This window comes from Triturus cristatus, chromosome 11 (genome assembly GCF_964204655.1).
Source record: "Triturus cristatus chromosome 11, aTriCri1.1, whole genome shotgun sequence".
NCBI lineage: Eukaryota > Metazoa > Chordata > Amphibia > Caudata > Salamandridae > Triturus > Triturus cristatus.
In genome coordinates this window covers 1,113,139,796-1,113,164,392 of record NC_140594.1, presented here as the reverse complement: position 1 = coordinate 1,113,164,392, position 24,597 = coordinate 1,113,139,796, and the positions used below count along the sequence as shown (strand labels likewise).

The 24,597-nt window shown below is 45.5% G+C and overlaps 1 protein-coding gene across 1 annotated transcript in view; it reads left to right on the top strand.

Annotated features, from left to right (window-relative positions):
* Positions 1-542: 542 nt before the first annotated feature.
* The window catches only part of LOC146786119 (5-hydroxytryptamine receptor 3A-like), a 75,037-nt gene continuing 50,982 nt past the window's right edge, over positions 543-24,597 (top strand). Inside the window, exons 1-3 of the mRNA XM_085633161.1 lie at positions 543-778; positions 8,719-8,882; positions 9,909-9,983. Of these exons, the coding sequence (XP_085489287.1) occupies positions 727-778; positions 8,719-8,882; positions 9,909-9,983 (291 nt within the window). The 5' untranslated portion in view covers positions 543-726. The remainder of the gene's footprint in view (positions 779-8,718; positions 8,883-9,908; positions 9,984-24,597) is intronic.

Sequence of the window (24,597 nt, the reverse complement as noted above, 5' to 3'; positions counted from 1 at the left end):
GTGAGAGGTGGGGTAACAAAGGGACAGCGGAAAAGAGAGGCAGAGGGAACAGCAAAACCAGAAAGCAAGGGTGGGGGGTATTTACAGAAGATAGAAGTAAATCGATTGGAGGGACAGCAGTCCCAGAGGGTAGAGAGACACAACGCAGAACAAAAGAGACAGGGTGAAATATACATGAACAAGAAATAAAATAAAGTGAGAAAGGGGGCAATTGGCGGGATAGAAAAAGGTGAGAGCGGCAGAGTGAAAAGAGAAATGCAGTGAAGGTAGGACGAAAGGCGACAGAAAAAGAGACAGATGACAGCTAATTAGATAGAACGAAGCGTGATTGATGTCTACAAAAAGGAGAGAAGAAAGAGGGAGAGCGAGAAAGAAAACGCCAGAGAGAAGAGAAAGAGAAAAAAAAATAGCAAAAGAGAGAAAATAGTTACTGTGAAGAGAACGGAAAGAGGAGCAAATAGAATAACTAAAAAGTAGAAAACAACGGCGCGATGGAGCAGAGAGGGAACGATGCACCAAAGGAAGGGAGAGAGTAAGGCGAAAGGAGAGAAGAAAACCAACAAGAAAAACAGACAACGTCATAGGAAAATGGAGAGGGACCAAAGAAAGTTACAGAGAAAACAAATAAAGTGAAAGAAAGGTCTGTGAGAAGAGACATCCTGTAAGAGCAGAGGCCGAGACAGAGACAGGACAAGGAAGGGGGTGAAGAGGGGACAGCCTCAGACCATGCACGCCAAGAAGCAGTTCTTCTTTGCCCTGTGGGGCGCACTGATTCAAGGTTTGTGGTGTGTCCGCCGTGTGTGTGTGTGTGTGTGTGCGCGCACTCTTTTGTAGCACATACCAGAGGCGCAACTAGAGCCAAATTTCGGGGGGGGGGCTAAGAAAAAATTTCGGGGGGGGGGGCTGAATCTTTTAAGCCATAGGCAGAGTGGAGCTGCAGGGGCTCTTAGAAGGGGTGAAACAACAGCGAGGCCTCATTAACATGCAAATGGTCTTTTAAAGACCTGTGAAGTGCTCGGGTGCGGCTGTGTGTGTGCCCGGGAATCGGTCTCATCCCGGGCTGCCACACACGACGGGGGTGGGGCTGAAGCCCTGTGAGTCCAATGGGTGTTGCGCGCCTGCCTGGGGTCATGGGTACTTGCAAACATTTTCCAGGGAGCCAAAGTATATGGTCTGCGGCTTGACTGAGGGCTGCAGTGATGCCGGCAGGGTGGAGGCTGAGGAAGGGTGGAGGCTGCTGGTGTAAGATGGATGCAGGGGAAGCAAATCACGTAGACGGTGTGGACAGTGCGTCGTGGAGTTACTTTGAGAGTTGCATTCCATGCTGGTTTGCACAGCAAGCCTGTAATGTTTAGAAGAGTCATAGATTTGACAATACTGTGTTATGCTGTTTCTGAGTCGCGTTCCCTATACCGCACCTCTGCTTGTGATGACTGTCTTTGGCGAGCCAAGTTTACGAAGAAAGTAATTTGACTATTGAATTGGAATGAAATTGAATTTTAGGATTCTCAATCTCCTTAAACCTTTAGTTTTGTATTTGGGAACATTAGGAGTGCTTGTAAACAGGCTCAGTCCATGTAGGATGTGCTATCAAAAATCTTTGACAAAGACCCAACAAAAAGGTGTGCCATTCCCTGAGGCGGCAACCACAAACAGCCAATCATGGGACAATGGGAAAGTTTTAGCCATGGCCTATGATCCTGTAATGGCGTTTAATCCCGGCTTTACCACTTTGCCAAATTGTGCCGCTAGTGAATTCGGGCAGGTTCCACAGCGCACTGGCGTTCCTTTGGTGAGAGAGGTCCCCGAGTCTCACCTTCGGAACCACTCACACCCCAGTTGTTGTGTAATGAGCAAGATGGAAACTATGGAACCAGAAGGCCTTGTTTTTTAGGTCGAGCATTCGAGACCTCTTGTACATACTTTTTTTCTGTTCAACTGCCTTTATTTAACTGTCTTGATAGAGAACGACCAGTAGAGGTCAGTAAAATACAAGAATTGCTTTCTGCTTGCTTAACTGCCTCTATTTAACTTTATTGATAGAAAACGACCAGCAGAGGTCAGTAAAATACCAGAATAACTTTAGCAATCTATAGGTTCCAGTCATCAGAAATTGTCTTCCACGAGCACCCGTAGACAATAATATATTTTTCAAATCTTGTATTTTCAGTGATATGACCACCGAAGACCCTGACTTTGTATTAAAAACAGAGCTTTGGACTATACCATTTCCCGCTGAAAGGCAATATTTCTCTCCATGTGTTCCCATACCTGGCATGTCACGCAGTTTGGTGCTTACTTTCCCTCCATGTTAAAGAACAGTAGATGTTTCAGCACCCAGGCTAATGTGCTGCATAGCTAAATACATATAAGGTACCGAAGGCGAGACCGGTTGCATTGAAAATGCTTGTTTATTAATCCCGGCCTCCCGTAGTGACAAAGTGCGTGCTCTTATGTAATCATTTGCTGAACGTATTTCTCTGCTTCTTTTTTGAAAAGAGGTTGGACAGACAAACAAACTAAATTCTAGCAGTGAGTAAGTGACAAAAAAATGGGGCTTTAACCAATATTTGTTTGATTTTACTCTCTGGAGAGAACACCCAGTCTCCTAACCTTCTCACTAAAATATGGTAGAGTCAGAAATATGAATCTAGAACCAAGGAGTCTTGCTCCGTAGGGCTGTTTGTCCTGTGTCACCAAATTGTTTGATGATAGTCAAATTATATCTTTCCTACTTCTTTGTCCCCTTAATTGCCATTATGTGATGGAGCCACAGAAGGTTTAAGTCAAGCTCGAACCAGACGGCGGGCTCTAACTCCGCTTGGATCCTCGAGCCTAAAGTGAACTGAGCTTTCATGTGGCTTCTGCTTGCCACCCACTCTCTAACCTCATATACCAAGAATGATGGACAAATCATCAGCTTTTAATGTCAATGCGAGAGGGAAAGAAATATCCTTTTACTTGCAAAACAGCACAATGTGAAACCAGAAAACCTAGGAGCAATCCCGGCTTCCCACTAGACTGTGTGATCCTGGGCAATTGTTCTGCTACCCTTTGCTTCACTTCGCTTCCTTTTCCTTCATTATTACATTTGTGAAACCTTGAAATATGTGTGTTTAGAATGTGCACTGTACAAAATATTCTTTGTTTTTTCATTTAGTAAACCATATTGTAGTTCCATGTATTATAACACCCTAAGCCATGTAGAGCGAGCACAAGACAAACAAAGTGCCTCTTGATTCACTAATGGCATTTTTGTAATTGCGGGGGAGGCATGAATATTTCTAAGTTCATGTTTGAAAACTATCCCTTCTAATGGTTGCCTTTCAATACAGTGATATAATTTGATGTACTAAAAACAAATTCTTCTACATGTAAATAAAAATGCCCTTTTTTCAATTTTGAAGATACCTTTTCATATTTGTACATGGTTGTTACAAGATGTCTTAAAAATGAAGTTGTTCCTAAAGAGAAGTGGTGCAGGGCCCCTTCTATGCTTGTTTTCCTTTAATTCAGTAAACTGAAAATAAATGATGCTCTTTATTTAACATCTTTCTAGTGGTCAGTCAAGTAAACAGCTGTCCACTGGGGCTGTTGACCATGGGGCGGCATGTAAAGGTCAGGAGAGCCGGTGCCTGCCCCTGTTTACACTTTGTGGGGCAGATTTACAATAACTGGCGCATCCCTGCATATCAGCAGGGATGCGCCAGTTATTTTGCGTCACGGCAGACACCTCTTGCGCCACCATGGATTCGCCGCATTTACAATGCGGCGCACCATGGGGCAAGAATAGACAGATGCGTGACGCATCTGCTGCCGTAAAGGTGATGCATTGCTGGAGTCGCGTCGCAAGCGCGACGCAGCTCCAGCAAGGCTCGGGGTGCCCCTATGCCTAACATGCTACGTCAATCCTTACGCCTGCTGTTACAAGCAGGCGCAGGGTTTTGACGCAGCATGGCCGTAAAAGTGACTGAGTGAAATCTTATAGATTTCACTCAGCCACTTTTAGGAGGCGTTCCTGCACCGGAACGCCCCCCCCCACCTGCCCTGGAACGCCTACATGTGGCGCAGAGCTTTACAACGTGATGCATCTCCCTAGATGCGTCACGTTGTAAATACCCCGCAGCATGGCGCTGGCTTTGCGCCGCCGCTGCATCACAAAAGTGATGCAACGGCGGCGCAAATGTGACGTACGGGGCTTGTAGCAGGCATGGAGAGGCTTAAAGAGACAGAGGGAGGGGGGGGGCGTAGAGAGAAAGGGATCAGAGAGAGAGAAGGAGAATGGATGGATGGTAAGACAGCCAGTGCTTAATTTGAGTCGGTGGCTGCCGGTGGGGGGCACCGGTACTTAATTTGAGGGACCAGCACTCATTTTTTGCATCAGACAGTTAGTTACCCAGAGACAGAAAAAAAATGCGGAAAGACTGAGAACGAAAAGAGGGAAAAAGCGTCAAAAAGGGATAAAGTAGGAACCCGCAGGAGTGAGAGGAAGGGGAAGGCAGTGTCCGTTAGTGGATTAAAGAGCCATGAGGTGGATTTAGGACAGCGCAGTATTCCGCACGCGCACATTTTATTAACCAGCTGCGTGTTTCAGAGCAGGCTTTGGTCACCGACACTCTTTAATTTAGAAATTAAGCGCTGAAGACCGCAACAGCGGGAGAGGATGAAGGCAGCGAGGCCGGTGTCAGCATTTGTGCCAGGGCCGCTTTTAGGCTCCCAGTCCGGCCCTGGATGTCGCTGTCACTGTTAGATGGACTCGACAGGAAGTGCACCCATCTCCACCCCACAGATCCACTGTCACTGGCGGTTTCCAATTGTGACACCACCACAACCTGAAAAGGTGGTAATATGTGTCTGTTCTTCAAGTGTATTATGTTGAGAAGGGAGAGGCAGGCACCCATGAGAGGCTGGCTGATTTCCAACACTGAGGGTTGGGGTTTGCTGCTTCGTATAAGTGCAGTTTTTTGGCAAATACGTTGTAGACTTCACAGACATTTCTAGGTTAATGCAGTCTCTATTTTTTGCCGATTTATGTAGAATAAACTTGATCTAAGGGCGTCAGAGCACCAGATTACGCTATACAGTTTTCAAAGGTCTGGGAGATGGAGCGTTTTGCCCAGAATCACAGGTTGTTGAGCCGACGCTGGGAGTAGAACCTTGTTCCCCAGGGACAAAGAAGGCAGCTCAGGCCCAGGATATCTCCTAACTAAAGTTGTTGTAATGCGGCTCAACAGAGCGGACACGTCACTAAAATGGCTTGACTTTTTGTTCTAGAAATTGATCACACCGGTAACCAGCAAACTGATACTTTGATGTTTCTGTACCCCCCTCCCCCCTAACTTTAGTCATCACTTGGGGCCGTATTAAAGAAGCGCCCAGGGGGTGCAACGGGCGTTTGCGCCTACTTTGTACAACACCCACGCGGCACTATGGTATTACAGAATACGCTGCAGACGCTTGTGCGTCCCCTTCTGTAATACTGAAAGCGCTGGTGTACATAAAGCCCAGAGCTTTCTCAAGAGGGCGTTCTCCCATGCAAATGAGTGAATCCCTTTGCCTCTGAACCCACACCCTATTATAGATGTGGGTGCAGAGGCAAAGAAGCTCTCAGGAGGCCCCCCATGATTGGATCCCTCTGGAGGGGACATCCCCTTGCAGGCAGGTGCAGCCACTCACTGTTTATGCCTGCAAGGGGATCTCAAATCCCCTTTAAAAGTGCAGGCGGGTGGATGGCTGTATGGATGAATGGATGGCTGCATGAATGGATGGATGGATGAACGAATGAATGGATAAATGGGTGGATAAACTGAAGGGTGGGTGGATGGATGGACGGGTGGATGCATGAATGGATGGATGGATGAATGGGTGGATAGACTGAAGGATGGATGGATGGACGGACGAACAGATGACTGGCTGGATGGATGAATGATGAGTGGCTTGATAGCTAGTGAGTGAGTTCAAACATGATGTTTGGATTGGTCGGCTAGTGCGCTGACCGTCTGTATAGTTGGCTGAATGGATGTGTGGTTGGCTTTGAATGTGTTGTTTGATTTTCTAGATGGAAAGATGGATTTTGGTTGGATGAGAGGATGGAGTTGATGTTTGGATAGGATGGATGGATAGATGGACAGACGGACAAGATCCCTAGATTTATAGATGGCAAACATTTGAGGCATGTTAGAGCAGTGGATCTATGGACGGATATTTAAAAAAGCCTGTGACGTCACACTGACGGGTAATGGATCGGTGGGGAGTGGCGTGCATGGGGTCCTGGGCCGGTGGGATGAGGGGTAACAAGAGGGGGGTGGCTAGTAACAAGGACGGTTATGCAGGTGTGCATTGGTGGCTTTGTGGAGAGAGAGGGGAGGGATTGGATTGGCCAAACTGACTGCATGTGATGGGTGGTTGGACGGACTGATGAATGGCGGTGGTTGTGCACTGAATGGAGGGGCCGTGTGGGGAACGGGTGGAGAGACAATCAACAGGTGGGGTTGGATGGAGAGGAGGGGGAAGCGGTGGATGGATGAGTAGTTGGATGGGTACCCGGAGGGGCGGCTTGTGGGGTCCTTAGGAAGGGAAATGAAGAACGTGAGAGGTGGGGTTGAAGTCATGCAAGGGTAGTTGATGAACTGATGGGTGGGAGGGTGGAGGGAGGGGTGCAGGAAGGGCAGAATATGGAGTGAGGGGTGCAGGGAGTGATGTTGGTACAGACATGGAGTCAGAGAGGTCGAACTTGGACGGAATCTGGGGTGGTAGCGAAGAAGAGGATGGAGGGGCAAGAGAGAAAGGAAGTAATAAGAGGAAAAGGTAGGGATGCATGTGGTTGGAAGGTGGTGGTAGGGTAGTATAGTGGAGATAAAATACGCTGAGGAGAGGGATCACAGACTTTGGGGTGGATAGGGTAAGGGGTGGATTAAATGAGAAAAAGATGGAGGGAGGCAGTTGGAAAGACGTTTACTCAAGAGAGTGTGGCTGGAAGTGTGTGGAGGCAGAGAGGGTGGATGGAGAAGGGGCAGGTGGACAGAGAAAGCTGGGTTAAATGTGAAGTGGATAGAAAGAAGTGTGAATGGACAACGGGGGGCTGAAGGGTGCACTTGGGGAAGGGTACATGGAGTGAAAGTGGATGAAAGCTAGGTGGGAACAGAAAGGTGTCTGAAATGATGGGTGGCTAGCGTAGCTAAGGATGTACAAATGGGTGGAGGGCACGAGGGGTGGATAGAAGTTGTTGGATTGGTCGGACAGCTTGCTGGTGGCGTCGGACGGGGTGTGGCACACGTGTTCTTTGGGGAAGTTTGGGGTAAGATGGATGGACGGATGGGGTGATTGCTGGGCTGGTGGATTCGGATTGGGTGACCTGTGGGCTGGTTCTGTGGATGGATTGATGGATAGATAGATAGATAGATAGATAGATAGATAGATAGATAGATAGATAGATAGATAGATAGATAGATAGATAGATAGATAGATAGATAGATAGATAGATAGATAGATAGATGGGTAATGAAGGCAGAGGGCTCTCCCTTGCTGGAGATTGTCCCCATGCAAACATTCTTTATAATGATGCAGGTATGTCTGTGAAGTGGACTTAAAACAGGTATTTTATTATCCTCAATCAAGTGCACTGATGGGCATAATGTAGGCTTTCAAAGCAGTTGTGCAGCTTTGACATTTTCTGTAAAGACAGCTCTGTTTTCCTACCACGTGGCCGACTTTATCTCTTGATTTATTTCAGATTTATATAAAGCGCAGCACACCGGAGAGGTGTCAACACGCTATACATTAGAGCAGCATGAGGTTGCTTGGCAACCTCCTAGAAAGAACCACAATAATACTATTGTAAGGAGTTGAACATGAAACATCCCTAAGACCTTAGTACGATAGCGATCGGACGAGTGTCCGACCACCCTCGCAGCAGGATTGGGACCGCCCGACAATTAGTCAGTCGTCCCACCCGCCTTATTATGATACGACCGCCGTGTAGGAAGTCGGAAACATGCCTATTTCTACTGCGGCTTGTGCTGCGGCCCGGAGAAGGGCCCCAGCATAAGCCACAGTGGAAAAAGGGATGTTTGTAAACATCCATGCACCGTGTGCCAGGCACCCTGTGGTACCTGGCACATGGTGCATGGATGTTTGGGGCCCCCCTGGCCACATTCCAGTGGTCCACGGGGGACAGAGCCCTACTTGTTGACCCCAAAGTCTCTTTCCGTCTGCCTTTACATGGCTGTGGGACCGCAATGTAAAAGCTTAGGGGACGGGACATCGTAATCCCTGTGGCAGTGCCTTCGCAGGCACCCCTCCATTGTAGGGATTACAGTCTGACCACCGCCCTGACGGGCTCCTTTAGAGGTGGCGGTCTTTCCCCCCGTCCCCTGCGCTCCGACTGACGGTATTGTAATCTGACAGTTGGATCGCTGCCCTAGATGTCGGACAGACCGCCACCGACAGCCTGGCGGTGACGGTCCACCAGACATCGTAATGAGGGCCTATGTTTTGCTGGTTATGTAGAGGCTGAAGATATGATTTATAACTTATGTGCTTGCTGGTTAAATATAGACTCCCTGATGCAGGCTAAAGATAAGTATGAAATGTTAGCACATGGCTCTGTACCAGTACGGCCAGGAATCCTGCCAAATGCCCAGGGTAATCGTTGACTATGTAAGGGGTTCTCAGTCGTGCTCTTCACTCATGTGCTTCTCTTTGGTCTTTTTTGTACAGTTCCGGTTGTGGACTCCACGTTGACCTGCACAGGGTCACCGAGCGGACCCTCGTATGAGTCCTTGCAGGACGTCTTCAATAGGCGATCCCTCCGGCCAACGCTCAACTACCACCGGCCCACCAGCGCCAACATCTCCTTCACCATATACGCCATCCTCGGAGTGGTACGGGCATACGTTATCAGATTGATGGGCAGCTTTGTCCTGTGGGGGGGAGGGTTAATTTCCTTATCTAGTCTAGGGTGAGGGCATGGTGAGGGTTGCACTCTGTTCTGGGTGTTATTTCTTTAATAGACAAAAATGTGCTGGTAGGAAAAGGTGCTGCACTGCTGTATACTCTGAGTGGGCTATTTTAAAAAAATTGAATCGGGGAGTCAGGCAGAGATGCTTGGATCACCTTTCAGAATTAATTGACTTTGTCCTTTATGGTGTGTAAGTTGGGGCATTGATATGCTGGTTTCTTGTTTAAGGAACATTCTCTTCTGCAATACTTCATTTGCACAATGATTCTCCTTCGGTCCCTTTCTCTCTGGCTCTTTCTATTGCTTGCATTCTCTCTCTCTACTTTGTCCCTATTTCTCCCTGTCTCTCTCTCTCTAAGGATTCTAACAGCTAAGAATTTGGAGCATCTGAATGAGACTGGCAGGGCTGGAAGGGGTCACTCTTAGCTAAGTTAGCCAAAGGGACCTTCATGTTGGGTATTTGTTGACATTGTTGGGCGATCCTCTCTGCCTGTAGGTTGGAGTTTGAGGTGTGCGGGGTACTGTTTTCGAGGATGTGAAGCGTCAGATACATCCAATATTTTGGAAGTGTGGGATGGGGAAGTTCACAAAGGTAAGGGCAGAATGCAGTGTACTTGGGGTGAAAGTGGGGTGTGTCGGCATTTGTGCACGAATCACAGATGAGTAGAACAGTTGACTTGGAAAAAAGTTGACTTCGAGAAGAAGAGTTAAAAAAGAACCCCACAACCTGAGTCAGAAGGAGTCTTAGTTCTCAAGTCTATTGAAATCATTTTAGATCAATGAGAGACCAACCTCTTTGGTCTTGAGAACTCATTAAACATTTGAGGCCCCAGAAATGCTTTTTTGGTAGTGAGGTGAATCTTGTGAGGCAAGAGAGCTTCTATGGAAATCTCAAGTGAGAGTGGAAATCAGCCTATTTAAGTTTATGTTATTTCTCTTTCTTACGCAGAATGAAAAGACTCAGATACTCACCACGTTCCTGTGGTTGCGACTGGTACGTCATATGTCTTTCTTCTCTATACCGGTATGTCATACATTTTTCTTCCCTATACCAACTTGTCATATATCTTTCTTTTCTAACCCGGTTTATCAAGTCGTTCTTCTCCAAACCGGTATATCCTATGTCTTCCTTCTCTATATCAGTACGTTATTTGTCTTTCTATATCGATATATAACCTGTCTTTCTGCTCTGTATAAGTATGTCTTTCTTTTCTATAACGCTATGTCAGATGTCTTTTTTTCTCTGTACTGGCATGTCATAAGTCTTTTCTTCTCTATCCGTACTTCATATGTCTTTCTTCTCTGTACTGGTATGTCATATGTTTTTCTTTTATATATATCGGTATATCACATCTTTCTACTCTGCAGTGGTATGTCATATGTGTTTCTTTTATATACCAATATATCATATCTGTTTCTTCTATATACTGGTATCTCATATGTCTTTCTTTTCTGTATCAGTATATCGCACATAATTTCTTCTCTATACGGCACGCCAGATGTCTTTCTTTTCTATTCCAGTATATCACATCTTTCTTTTCTATACCAGTATGCCATATGCCTTTCTGCTCTATACCAATGTGGCCTGTTATTCTTTTTTATCCAGCTCCATCATTTAGATGTTTGTTCTCTTTATGTATATCACGTCTTTCTTTTTTATACCACTTTGTCGTATTTATTTCTTTACTATAAGGGTATGTCATAGGTCTTTCTTCTCTCTAATAATAGGTCCTGCAAATCTTTCTTTTATATGGGCCCATATTATATTTTTTTAGGTCTCGCATGGCGTTGCAGCGTGCATGCGCTGCTCACTCTGCGAGGGCCTTTTGGAATCGATACAGTTTTGGAAGGGGACTTTAAGCCATGCCCTTGTTTTCAATTGGCTTGCGTCTTCGTTTATGTTAAACGGTGGCACATGATTGAAAATCGGGCTTTTGGGTTACCCCCTTGTCCACTTTTAGGACGGCCCATGTGGACAGGCTGACGCCATCTTTGTTTGGTGTGACGTAGGAGGGTGTGCTGGTAGCGGAAACGCTGGCTCCTCATTGGGAATTCTACCAGCTCCTCCCTCCCCTTCCCCTCATTTAAAAGCAAACTCCCCAGAGTTGCGCTGTTCATGGGCTTACATCGTTGAGTTGCTGGCAGCGCTCCTTACTTTTCTCCGCCCCTGGTGCTCGCACACACAGAGGTGGTAAGATTACACTTTTTTACAATGATCTACAACATTTGCGTAGCTACGAAGGTATCCGGCCAAAAGGTGAGTGTGCTTTTGATTTGTGTTCCAAGTTTTGATTCGCAAAAACACAGCCTCAAAGGAATTCATTCTCAGCAAATGGCTGAAAATACACTGAATCCTGTTAAACTAACACCTGTTGTAACTCCTGTTCGCACCCACATACTGAACAGCAGCTCGCGTCTGGAAACGTGATTTCAGAGACCCGGGTCAAGTGAGGTCTTCTACCATTGAACGTCACTTCCGTTACATGCCTTAATTTACGCACCTACAGGTGGTGCTGATAGCTGCTTGCGGTTTGTCAGCGGTCCCTGTAAACTGTTCTGAGATGCAAGAACACTGGGGCCAAGAAAGAAGGACGGGGGGGGGTTTATCACTTGCAACCCCCGCCATTTTTTTTTGTTGGGGTAGTTTTTGTCCTTTTCTCCCTGATTCGTTTTCTGCATCCCCACATCTTCCTGCCCCATTGCTTCCTTCTGACTGCCCCACTGCCCATTTCCCCTCGCCCCTTGGTGCTTTTATTGGCCACCGGTGGTGTCATATGCTAATGAAGAGCTTCATTTTCGTAACTATTTTTTTTTCCACGTTGGTAGATTTGCAGTTATTTTTTAGCATTTTCTAGTATACTGTTTGTATTCTTTGAGGAAAACTTGAGGCCCCTGTTTTAGTTTTGGGACACTGTTGAGAAGGTAATTAGTCTCCTCGTGTTCGAAGGAACTGGGGTGTTTGCCGCGCCTCTTTCAGTAGCCTCGTTTTTGCCTTGCTTTGCAGCGCGGTTTCTCTTTCAGTCCACTCTTGAAAAGCCAGCTTGCTGCATGCAGGGTTTCTAATGTCCTTACTCTGTTTGCAAATGTTTGACATGTCTGCTTTGTATGCGTTACCTCCTTTGAGGTACACCAACCTTAATTGTCCAGCTGCTGGCACCTGTTGCCTTTCAGTAAAAAATTGCAAGATGGTATGTCAAGGGTCCTACAACATCCGTCCTCGAGGGCATCCTCAGATATGACGTTAGGAAGCCTGTCATGGCACGAAGTGACCTTTTCAATGAATGATCCAGTGGGTTTCAAGTAATTACCAGTTTGAACAGATTGTTTTTCCAAAATGAGCGTGCCATGATGTATCTACCTTTAAGGAGGCTGTCCTTGCCTTTGGGTGTGCTAGGCTTTGTAAGCTTCCGGTGCCAATGTATATATTTTGCACTTGTTCTGACCTCAGAGGCACCACAGCTACTTAAACAAGCGTTGCCAAAGCCAAGTTCTCACCTTATTGTCCTGCTGACTTTGTCAACTTGTTTTGGCATTTGTATGGTGAATAATTGTCAATATTTGCACGACGTGCGTCAATTTTTGCTGCAAGTTTCCCCCAAAAGAAATATGGTAAATTAACCGGGGGAGGAGGGGCTCACCTCATAAACTCGGTGCATTTTTTAGAGGTTCCCGTTCTAGATCAATTTAGCGTTACTCTGCATTTCTTAGCTCTGCGGGGCTCTTTGTAAGTAACAGTTTATTTATAGATCGATAGGTCGGTGATAAACGTGTCAGTTCATCTAATACTTTGACAGCAGGCGATGTTGAGCTGTGCAACATGTGCTACTGGGCAGGATAGGACTGAAACAGAAAATAAGCCAGGGGAACCAAAATAAAAGTTGGATCCATTAGGGAATTATGCTAAATAATGGCCCATATTTGTAAACTGGGACAGTTTTCAACATGTGAAGACACGTTGTTTAGGGTTTTTTTAAGGCATTGAAGACAGCATGGATTTGAGCTTGCTGCAGGCAATGTTTGTTTTAATGCCCGGAAAATCAACAGTGAAAACGAGCCCAGCAGACCATAAAACGTGCCCACAAAGAGACAACAAGCATTGAAAATGCAATAGGTCTCGCCTTTTATTAAAGTTAAAGCCATTTGCTTTGCTAATGGTATTGTATTCTAGCTTTGCATTATTTAGAGTATATTTGTGATATGTTGTAGTTGTATGTAGTTAGAATTGTTTTGTTAGCTGTGCAGTAGTTTAAGGCATAGTGTTAGTAGGAAAAGAGCAGTGTTTCAGATTTGGGAGGTGAATGAATAGAAGAATAGTATGTGTGTTCATTTCTTATAGTGAGGATTACAATAGCATGAGGCAGACGAAATGGGCAATGGGAGAGCAAATATATGCACATATCACAAATATACACTAAATAATGCAAAGCTAGAATACAATACCATTAGCAAAGCAAATGGCTTTAACTTAATCAAAAACGAGACCTATTGCATTTTCAATGCTTGTTTTATGTCGCTACATCTTAGGTCATTCTTTTCTGTACTGGTAAGTTAAATGAGCTTTCGTTTCCATAATGGTATGTTGCATTTGTCTTTCCTTTGTATACCGATGTGTCATATGTTGTTTTTTTCTTGACTAGTACGTCAGATCTTTCTTTTCCTTAATGGTATGTCCTATGCCTGCTTTGACTTTCCTTTTAAAAACTGCTATGGCATGTGTGCTTCTTTCCTATATCACTATGCCATATGCCTTTTCTTTCTATACCCAAAATGTCATACGTCTCTCTTTTCTACACTGGTATGTCACCTTTCTTTTCTGTTTTGGTAAACCAAGTAGATGTTTGTTTTCTATACTAGTAAGACATATGTCTTTCTTATCTCCTGACTTTTCTGACTTTCACCTTCATCAGTGGGGGTTCTCCCATATCCGTGTTCCTCCCTAATTGGCAGGTGAGTGTGCTCTGCATTCCTTGAATGTTGGAGTGACTGCGAGAGTATACTTTCTAAAGGGGGTATGCAGGTCCTGTTGAAAGCAAGAGAGAAGGTCTGTACTACAGGTCGGACATGTCCTAAGGTATCAGCAGGGAACGCAACTCCTTAGCAGCCAGTGCCCTCTCACACGCAGATGGGTGTCATGCTTCATCAAGCTTTTGCTCCACGTCGGGCCGGCACCGCAATGCCCGATGGGCACCCTCAAGGGGGCACTTTACCGGAGATATTTTATTATGCCGGCTGTGAAGGTTGGGTGTGTGGCTAGTGGTATAGATTGGTGTAATTAGTGCATACGTTTTAGTGCAATCTAAAAATAGGACAACAGGTCCTCTCAAAAGAGACTTTTAAATGATAGAGTCCACTTGCCTATAGTAAAAATAATGACTCTGTTCACTAGAAATAATAATCTAAGACGGCTACTGGGTCAACATGTTTCAAGCCTGAGTCAGTCACAAAAATGATCTAGCGGCTATTCTTCAGGTGCTATGTAACCTCGTCTACACAGTGATTGGGGAATCGGTATGTGAAGTCTAGGGAAGTTCCTAATCACACGTTACCTCTCTGAGTTTTGTACAGGTTTTTCTAAAATAGTTCATAAAACCCCCTCTACCAATTACACTGCCGAAGATTCCCGCCAACTCCTCTCAGACAGTGTCTTACCTGCACGCTCCGAGTCAGAGAGAGACACTCTTGATAGTGACTTATCAGACGATGAAATTCAGAAAGCCATTAGTCAAATGCTATCTGGGAAAGCGATGGGGCCTAACGGCACTCCCATCGAGTTCTTGAAAGTAACGGCCTCCCAAGTAGCCCCACATCTGCGAGCTATGTATAACGAAAGTTACGAGACAGGAAAATTGTTCAAAGACCAGAGTCTTGCTACCATAGTAGTTATCCGTAAACCGGGGAAGCCCGGGGACAATTGTGGCTCATACAGACCGATCTCATTGATTAGTGTAGAAGCTAAGGTATTAGCGAAAGTGCTTGCCACCAGGCTAGTCGCAGTTATCTCCTCCTTAGTTCACCCGGACCAATCAGGCTTTATGCCAGGTAGGAACACAGCACTTAATATCCGTCATCTCCATAACGTGCTTGCACGCAGAGATTACGTGGAGGAGGATGCAGTGGTCCTTTCATTTGATGCCTCTATGGCGTTTGACTCGATAGAATGGCTGTATCTATTCGCGGTTCTGACAAGGTTTGAATTTGGTCCAAAGTTTCTAGGCTGGGTGGAACTGCTCTATACGGATATACAGGTATAAATAAGAGTTAACAATTACACGTCCCGTGCCTTTACATTGCGAAGGGGTACCCGGCAGGGCTGTCCGTTATCGCCACTGATATTTTCCCTCATGCTAGAACCACTCGCTGCGTGGATACGCCGGGATGTAATGGTAAGGGGGCTGAAATGGACAATAGATCAGGAGGATAGAATATCATTATATGCTGATGATATACTGCTATATCTTGCCTCCCCCTATAAATCCATACATGCAGTTCTGAACATCTTCACGAACTTTGGAAAATATTCCGGCTATGCGATCAATTGGAGCAAGTCTGTACTGTTTGTGCTTCGAGGACAGGTTCCTCGTCTTCCGGCGAACTGTATGATAGAAGTGGCTAGGGATGGTTTCCGATATCTAGGAATCTATGTCACGTTAGATCCGGCCCTGTTTTATAGCCGTAACCTGGCCCCTTCTCTGGCCCGGATGCGAGCAGATGTAAAACACTGGCGGTCCCTGCCTCTGTCCCTTGTAGACCGTGCTTCCCTCTTTAAGATGCTGGCTCTCCCGCGGTTTTTATACATTCTCCAGAACTGTCCGAACAGTGTCCCAGATACATATTTCACAGCGGTGGAGAGTGAGGTTCGTACGTTGTTGTGGGACAGCAAGACCCCTCGTGTGGCACTGAAAAAGTTAACGAAAGGGTGGTATGATGGGGGCATAGCCTTTCCTGACCTAAAACTCTACTATTGGGCTTCACAGCTGGTAGTGATAAACCACTGGATATACCACCCCCCCCTAATGATCCGGCATATGTGCTGGACAGTTACCAAACTGGGCGGTCCGGATACTTCGGAGCACTGTAATCCAAAGCCAAGAAACACAGATATATTGGGCCCACTTCTCACACGATAGGAATCTGGCACCAGGTGAATTCCCGTTTAGGCTGGGCAAATACACTCACAAAAGTGACACCACTGTGGCAAACCCAGAGATTGGGCACTCTATGTCACCAACCAGGGTTCAACAAGTGGGACATGATCGGGATCTCAGTGGTGGGAGATTTGATCAAAAAGGGTTCTATTCTTACTTTTGAGGAACTCAGGGGGCATTACCAAATGGCACAAGGGGAACTGTTTCGCTATCTACAGATTAAACACACCCTTATGGCGGTTTTCAATGACCTCAAAGACATACCAGAGTCGTCACCATTAGAGGACAGATTGCTGGACGGGCCACTGAACTCGAAGGCCAGATCCCTAACCTATAAAAAATTATGTGATAACTTGCCCGACACCTTCGAAAAACTTAGAGAGAAGTGGCAAAGTGACCTGGGGCCTATTGATGATGAGGACTGGCAAGCGGCCCTGATGTCCCCTAGAGAAGCGGCTATCACCCTCTGCTTCCGATTGATTCAACTCAAGATTCTACACCGGTCCTATTTGACGGGGGTCACCCTGGCCAAAATAGGTGCCAGGACGGATGCGCTCTGTCTTAGGGGGTGCAAACAAGTGTCCACCTTTTACCATACGATCTGGGACTGCCCTGCTGTAAAGCATATATGGGAGGGAGCCACAACTTGCATTCAAACAGCACTGGGGAAGGAGGTAGCTCTTACACCACAGCTGGGCTTACTTAACATATGGGCAGCCACAGACCTCACAGAAATTGAGCAACAGATGACAACACTAGGATATACCTTAGTTAAGCGAGAGATATCACGAAATTAGGGGGCGGCGGACGCACCATCAATTCAGGTATGGGCGAAAGAGCTTGATAGGTGTATGGTGGCGGAAAAGGAAGTATTCACAACATGTGGCTGCCCTAAAAAGTGGGATAAGAAGTGGAAGGCATGGAATGTGTATCAGGGAAGTATATGTATATCACCAATGGTGGAACTAGAAATGCGAAAAAATGAACTCAGAGATGTGACATAACTGTAACTGTAATTCGTTATCCCCTGATTCATGTATAGTGTGTTGGATAATCGCATAGAAAAGAGAAAGGTACAATTTATATGTTTACTGTCAAACTTAATCAAACGATATTTAAAAAAAAAAAGTAGATAAAAACGACCCTATTCAGGTATCAGTAGTGAGTCCACGAAAGAAAGCGGAGCGGCTCACCCTTATGCATGAGTGTCCAGAGTCAATTCTCACGGGACAACCTATGATCGCTCTGCTTTTTCAGAAGTGAGAATATACTTACAGCATACAACAGGCTTCCATACTAAGGACTGTACGTTTGTCGACTTTAGACCCTGTTGACAGGGTCAAATGCCTTCTGTCTTCACCCTTAGTAGTTGGACATACACAGCCATTCCCGTGGCATATGATCTGGCTGGAGCTGCTCTTTCAGCTCCTTTTAGGACATTCCACAAGGTACCTCTCCTTCTTGGGCTGTTGCTCATGGAATTTCCATACCTGATGTCTGTCCAGCAGAAGCCTTCAGGTGTTGGTTAGGGTAATTTGACTCAGCTGTTCTGAGATCAGTGAATAAGTAAGTACTATATATTTTCACTGATCTATGATTCAACGTTTCATCTGCGTTGCATCTCGACTGGATTTCTGTGGTATATCAATGCCCTTTAATAGTAATTGTTTTATTCTCGTTAGTTAGGACGGGGACGAGAAAGAGGGATGAAGTTGTAATGCTCAGATTTCTTACCACCAGTTTCATTACGCTGATCGCTACTCTTCCTCGTCCTAGTCCTGTTTCCCACCTTCCCTCTCTGGGAACTTTGATAAATAATATATCCTTGCTTGTCATTTATGAGACTTTTTCCATGAGACAGACACTCTTGCACCTCCCAGGAGTTCAAAAAATAGTTTTTTTAATAAGGGAATTAGGGCTTACATCTCTCTGGAGATGGGCCACCATGTGTTTCCTAATTTCTTCATGACCTGATCTTAAGCCAGCTGCTCACTCCACCCAACTCATCCACAAACCTAAACCTAACCCTCATCCCTCAGGTCACCCTTTACTTTAGCCCTAACCCCTGAACATAATAACCTTATCCTAACCATAAACCTTCCCCTCCCATCATCTCTAGCCTATGCATTCCATGACTGTTTTGTATATTCATCTTGTTGTAGTCTAACCTTCGATTTATTTCAAACCATTCTGCTAAATTATGTTAGTTGACTTTGTCTCCTTGTCCCAATGTATGTCTTCCTTGTCTAGTACCTGTCCGTGTTTAGTTATGTTCTAGGCCAAGTATCAATACATCCCCGGTCCAGTGTTACCATGCCTATGTCTCACGGTTCCTGTGTCACCATATGTGCTTGTCCCTTTCCCAGCTCCTGTGTCTTTCCATTTGTGTTCCAGCATGGTCTGCATTAACTATGAGTGCCTTCTAGACCAGTTCCTCCTAGTCACATGATACAGTTCTCCTTGATTCTTGGAATTTGTCATTCTCTTTGCCAACATTCACCACTGCAACTGCATTTCCCTTTGTTGCTACTTGCTACCTCTACTTAGAAATGTCTTCTGTCCTCCCGTCAACCTTCGCTCCTGTTCCTCCTTCTCTCCATTCTTCATTTTTCTCATTTCTTTCTTTCTTTCTTTCTTTCTTTCTTTCTTTCTTTCTTTCTTTCTTTCTTTCTTTCTTTCTTTCTTTCTTTCTTTCTTTCTTTCTTTCTTTCTTTCTTTCTTTCTTTCCTTCTTTCTTTCCTTCTTTCTTTCTTTCTTCTTCCTTACTTCCTCATGACCATCCTTGCTTATCTCACTCACCACATCTTCCCTTTCTTCCTTCCCCATTCCTTCCTTACCTCTTGCCCTCACTCACTCCCTCCATTCCTCTTTCCTTAAGTCCTTTCAATAATTCTATCACAATACAATACTTTATTCAATTTTTAGGACCATGAAAGTACACAAAACATAAAAAATACAATACAGACAAGCAGAATATAAATACATTAAAATATTCAATCTCAGTTTAAAAGGACTATCAGAGGATCACGGTTGCCCATACAGTATTAGAACAGTTATAAAAGTCCCATATAAGTCATTTAAGGCAATAAAAGGTGATATATAAAGATCACAATAGTAAAAAAAAGAAAACATAGCAGCTCTCGTTGGGGAGGGGGGTGGGTATCGGGCAGTATACTAGGATCTGTGTGGGTACCCCTGAACTCACTGAGAAAAACCTGCAGGTCGATGGCCATACAGATGTCGATGCTAAGAGTGGACATCAGGAAGCAAGCAGCATATCCTGTGTATGAAAATTAGCTTAGCGATACTTAGTGGCATACAAATATTGGCAGACGAAACAAGTGTGGGTAATACAGTGTGCTAAGCTGTAGAAGTCGTGTACAGCTCTACGCGTGGGAATATTTCAGGAGGCAGCCCCAAAGGTGCCAGAAAATTTACCCCAACACTCTGGTTCTAATACTCCAGCTCCAATGGAGATATTTGGCGACTGCACAAGCAACCAGCTCTAATGCCTCAGTGTGCAGGATCCTAAGTGCTGCATACAGCTGCCTACACCCAAGCTGTCTACAGTTTGGAATGATCCAGCTTCACCTCGAGCGGGCATGTTCAGGGCAGAAGAAAATGAAGTGTGGCAAAGTTTTTTCTGCATGTAGGCATGCTGGGCAGACGGTGCACAGATCACTTTTAGGTTTCCAATTTGAGCACAGGGGTAAAAGAGGTAGCGCGACATGGCGGAATTTAAGGTACAATTGTCTGGCAACTGGTGAGAGGATAAAGTGGTGGAAGGGTTCAAACTCACTTTGGGGCATAAAGTCAAGGAAGTTGCTGGTTACGAAACCTTGATTCATGTTCTTTACTTCGCGGTCCCACCTATACCCCTAGAAAGCTTTCTTCAGTGTGTCCCTGGATAGTTGTGCTGTATTGGTGTTGTTATAACAAAACTCTCCTAGGCCATGCTGGGTCAAGGAGTCCTTTACGTAGACAACCCACTTGTTTTTGCCAAATTTATCTAGTGAGACTATTTCTTTAAAGGGGTTATAATAGTCCTTTAGGGCCGGGGTGTACTTCAGTCTACGTCTGTATAGTAATGGTCCCTACTGGGCCTTATACACCATTGGCATAATGCCCATGTCCCAGCGTAGTGGTAGTAGGGGGGTTCTTTTGGGGAGGATAGACAGGGCTTTCAAGAAAATGTTTTCAGCTATACCAAGTTGGGTTAGACTTGAGGGGACCCACAATTCTGCCCCATATAGCGCGCTGCCCTCTGCCTTGGTCTTGTATATTTTTAGAGCAGGGGAGATACGCCTGGTTTGAGAGGACTTGTAGAGATTTATAGTGGTTGAGGTTTGGTGGGTTAGATTCAGGCTGTTTTTTTGACATGGGAAGACCATGCCATAGCTCTAGTTAATTTAATTCCCATGTAGTTAAACTTATCCAGAGGCTTTCCTTCTAGCATTATCGTGCCCCTAAATGATTTATGGGGGCTGATGGTCATGAATTTTGTTTTTGAATGGTTTATCACCAGCCCTCGATCAGCACAAAATGCCACAAACCTATCCACTAGAGATTGCAGGCCACTCGGGGTTTTAGACATCGACAGAGTGTCATTTGCAAAAAGCAGCAGAGGGATCTTCCGGTCGGCCACCTTAGGGGCATCACACTCACCATCCACCAGATAGGCGACCTCATAGTTGAGGTACAAAGAAAATAGAGTTGGTGTGAGCACGCACTCCTGGCGTACACCTTTTTTAACTCCTATTTGTTCTGTTAATTCACCCCTAGTACACCATCGGACTTGGGCGTATGTATCATGATGCAGTTGCACAATAATGTCCAGGAGGTCAGAAAGAACACCACTTTTCCTGAGGGCCTCCTATGAGTGGGAGCGAGAGACCAGGTCAAAGGTGGACGTTAGGTCCACAAACACTAAGTACAGGTGAGCCTTCTGGAGGGCGACTGTCTTCCATTAAATGGTCAGAAACCTAAAGACCTGATCGATTGTGCTTATCTGGCTCCAAACCCTGCTTACTAATATGACAAGGATTGGTGCTCTTCTATCCATAGGTCCCATTGTTTTCAAAATCTGCCTACAGAAAACCTTTTGATCTGCATCAATAAGACCTATTGGTCTGTGGTTCAAAGAGTAATCCCTTGGCCCTTTTGTAAACCGGGACAATCCTCCCACCTTCCAGTTGCAGGGGACATCTGCCCCCTTCAATATGGCGTTTGGCAGCTTGTTTATATATAGGGCCCAGTTCTCAGTGTCTGAGAGAAAGAGATCCACAGGAAGGCCAGCAGGACCAGCAGCCTTGCCATCCACAATGACCTTGATTGCCCACACAGTCTCACTCATCTCGATCTTTAATGGGGGGGGGGGGCTTGTCTCTTTCTAGTCCTTTCTTCATTTCTCACATCCACACATTGCTTGCTCCTTCCTTTGTTCCCTTCTTCCTTCCTTCACTGCCTTTCACGCCTTCCTTCCTTCTTTCCTTTCCTTCCCTCATTTCCTCCTCCTCCCAACCCTCCCTACTTCACGTGCTTCTTCTGTTCTTACTTTCTTCTTTCTTTCTTTCTTTCTTTCTTTCTTTCTTTCTTTCTTTCTTTCTTTCTTTCTTTCTTTCTTTCTTTCTTTCTTTCTTTCTTTCTCTCTTTCTTTCTTTCTTTCTTTCTTTCTTTCCCCTCTTGCTGGTTCACTCCTTTCCTTGCTTCGATCCTTTTTCTTTTTCCTTCTTTCTTTCCTTCCTCCCTCCTCCGCTCTTCATTATATTACCATTGCTTTGTGGTGACTCCCTTCCTTCTATCCTTCCTTCCGTCCATTCTTCTTTTGTTTTCCAGTCCCTTCCTTCCTTCCTTCCTTCCTTCCTTCCTTCCTTCCTTCCTTCCTTCTCTGTTTCTCCCTTCTTCCCTTTCTTCCTTCCCTTCCTCTCCTCAATCATTTACCTTTTCTCTTTTTCTTCAATCATCCCTTCCTAGGGAGAAAGACAGGGGATCCTTGTCCTCAACGTCGATGAGTAGAACATAAGCCACTAGTATGCTGGAGTCCGTCAGATTATGGCTCTGCAAACTAGGCCAAGTACACACTTTCTGCACTTGACTCTCAGGGTAGTGAGGCGGAGCAATCCAAAGCTTCTCAAAGAGGCTATGTTGGGGCAAGAGATCAGAACGAATTGACTAACAGACATAATAACGTAGTGTCCAGCCCAATGTGCGTATCTTTCAGTTAAAAGAAAGTACTTTAATCTCACATCAAAGCAATACACTGCACAGCTCCATTTGCGACCGTCTGTGAGGTGCTGCACCCCTTTTGGTAGCCTTTCCCTTCTATCTGAGTTTCCTGATGTCTGCAGCCCCTGCTGTACAGAATAGGTACAGGCATTGATTAGCCACAGGTGCAGTTCACTCAGAATTACCCACCTGTGAAATGTGCAAAGCAGTTCACTTAGCAATTGACAATTGAAGCTCACTCGGCTAACGTCTTAGGTTCATATGGCAACATTTTCTACAATTTCAGTCCCTCGTTTCATTCAAAGTTAGGCCCCACGTTTACCTGCTCACTATAGGTGCAGTGCTGATGGTGCAGGAATGCATTTTCAATGTTCCTGCTCCTACGACAGCTACACTTGTAACTACTGGGTCCTTGGCAGTGAACTTGGCCAATTGGCAACATTAGCCCTTATGATCCGAGCTTCCACATCATCAGCGACAAGAGATCTCCGAGTTCGATAATGGCAGCATCAGCACCAATCTCTCGGGCACACGGAAGGATGCCGAATGATGCTTGGAACTGAAAAATCTTGGCACGGTTCACAGCAAGATTCACTTGGGCAGACTAGGTAACCTCTTCACATCTGGGGCCATTCCTGGATTTGCCCCCTTTTTGTAGTCCACTTCCTCTGGCTGTTCTTCAGGCACTCTCCTTCCCTCTGTCAGCAGACAGGATTCTACGCTGTAGGCAGGCGTTCGCCTCCTCCAGCAGAGTGTGTAGACTTCAAGTGATGACCCCTCACTTCTGTGAGACTAGCTGTCATGCCCTGGTAGCCCTCTGAGTACTGAAGCAGGGCATACCTTTCCTTGGTAAAAAAAACATTGGAGCTGGAAAAAGTGTGGCGGTTTGGATCCCACTTCTGTACTTATTTTGCAGACTGGGAATGTGCATCAGAACCGCATTAGGTTGGTTCTCATTCAGTTGTCATTTTATGGAAGCTTCTTCGATACAGTCTTTGGGGAAGGTGATGGCTGTCGCAGCAGGTAGTGCTGGCCCCAAGCAGGAGTATCTCAATCTAAACTATGGACTCAATGAAGTGTAAGGTCTCGACATCAGCTGTCATCAGCCTTCTTTTTTTTTTTAAACATATCTTTATTGGCATTTAGTTATACATTCTTTGTTATATAATAGTGTTCTAACATTGAACACAGCATCTCTCTTGCGATGGAGTGTTACAAAACTTAGTATTGGTGCTTAGCACCTTTTATCTCAAAGGGGCACACATAGAAGGGGTACATTAGGTATAGTATGTGATTACTAGTATTGTTCATTCTATCTATTACTCAACCTAGAGTTCAAATACCTATTCCCATACCTGCCCCTTCCCTGTTACAATACAGTTTCCTTGCAATTCGAGGTACCTAAGGCTGGGCAGTTGATGCCGCTGTCATCCAAGGATCAGATGTAGCATAAAATTACCAAACAAAGATTTAATAAAAAAAGACAAAACCTTCTAACTACTTGGCTTAAACTAGTGCGGTATTGACTGCAGCTATGTGTCTCGCTAATTTGATTGTGTATGGTGAGGGGGGGAGTTTTTGTCTCTTCTAGGCCTGAGTGGCATCCAGTTCCATTCTCTTAGGGATCTCACCCCTCCTGTTGACATCCATCCCCCTTCACCACTCAGCAGGAGGAGGGGAAGGGGGGGCCTAAAGTGGCTACTGCACAGCAACCCCTGTGGACTCACCCAAGCATTACCAGGTGGGAGCTCTTTTTCTCCCCCTTCTAGTCTGAGGAGTGTTTGCTTTCACTATTCATACTGCTTGGAGAGCTCAGGTATTCCCAGGCATGTAGTGTGTCCTTCCATTGTTCCGCAAATGGGCGTTGTCACAACTCATTAGCCTTCTTGAAGCAGTAATCAGGAACAAACAAAGTTCAGGCCCGCACCTCACCTTTAACAACAGAAACTGCAGCTCACCCTCGCCCCTACCATCTACCAAATGACAGTGCCGCCCAGGAAGAACTAATTAGGCTATGCTAACTAGGACCTCATTGAATTTCTATGGGTACCCCTGTCTCCATTCTTCCTCTCTTCATTTCCTCAGTCTCTGCCATCCTATCACAGAAATGCGGGCAAAACACTGTCAGAGAATGTTGTGTCCATCCTCCTTGAGCCCGGCTAAACCAGGGGCTATCTCAAACTCTCATCACACACAAGTCCTACTCCCAAACGTGCTGCACACTCACTGCACTTACACATGCTTCACACACACATTAAAGCAGAACTT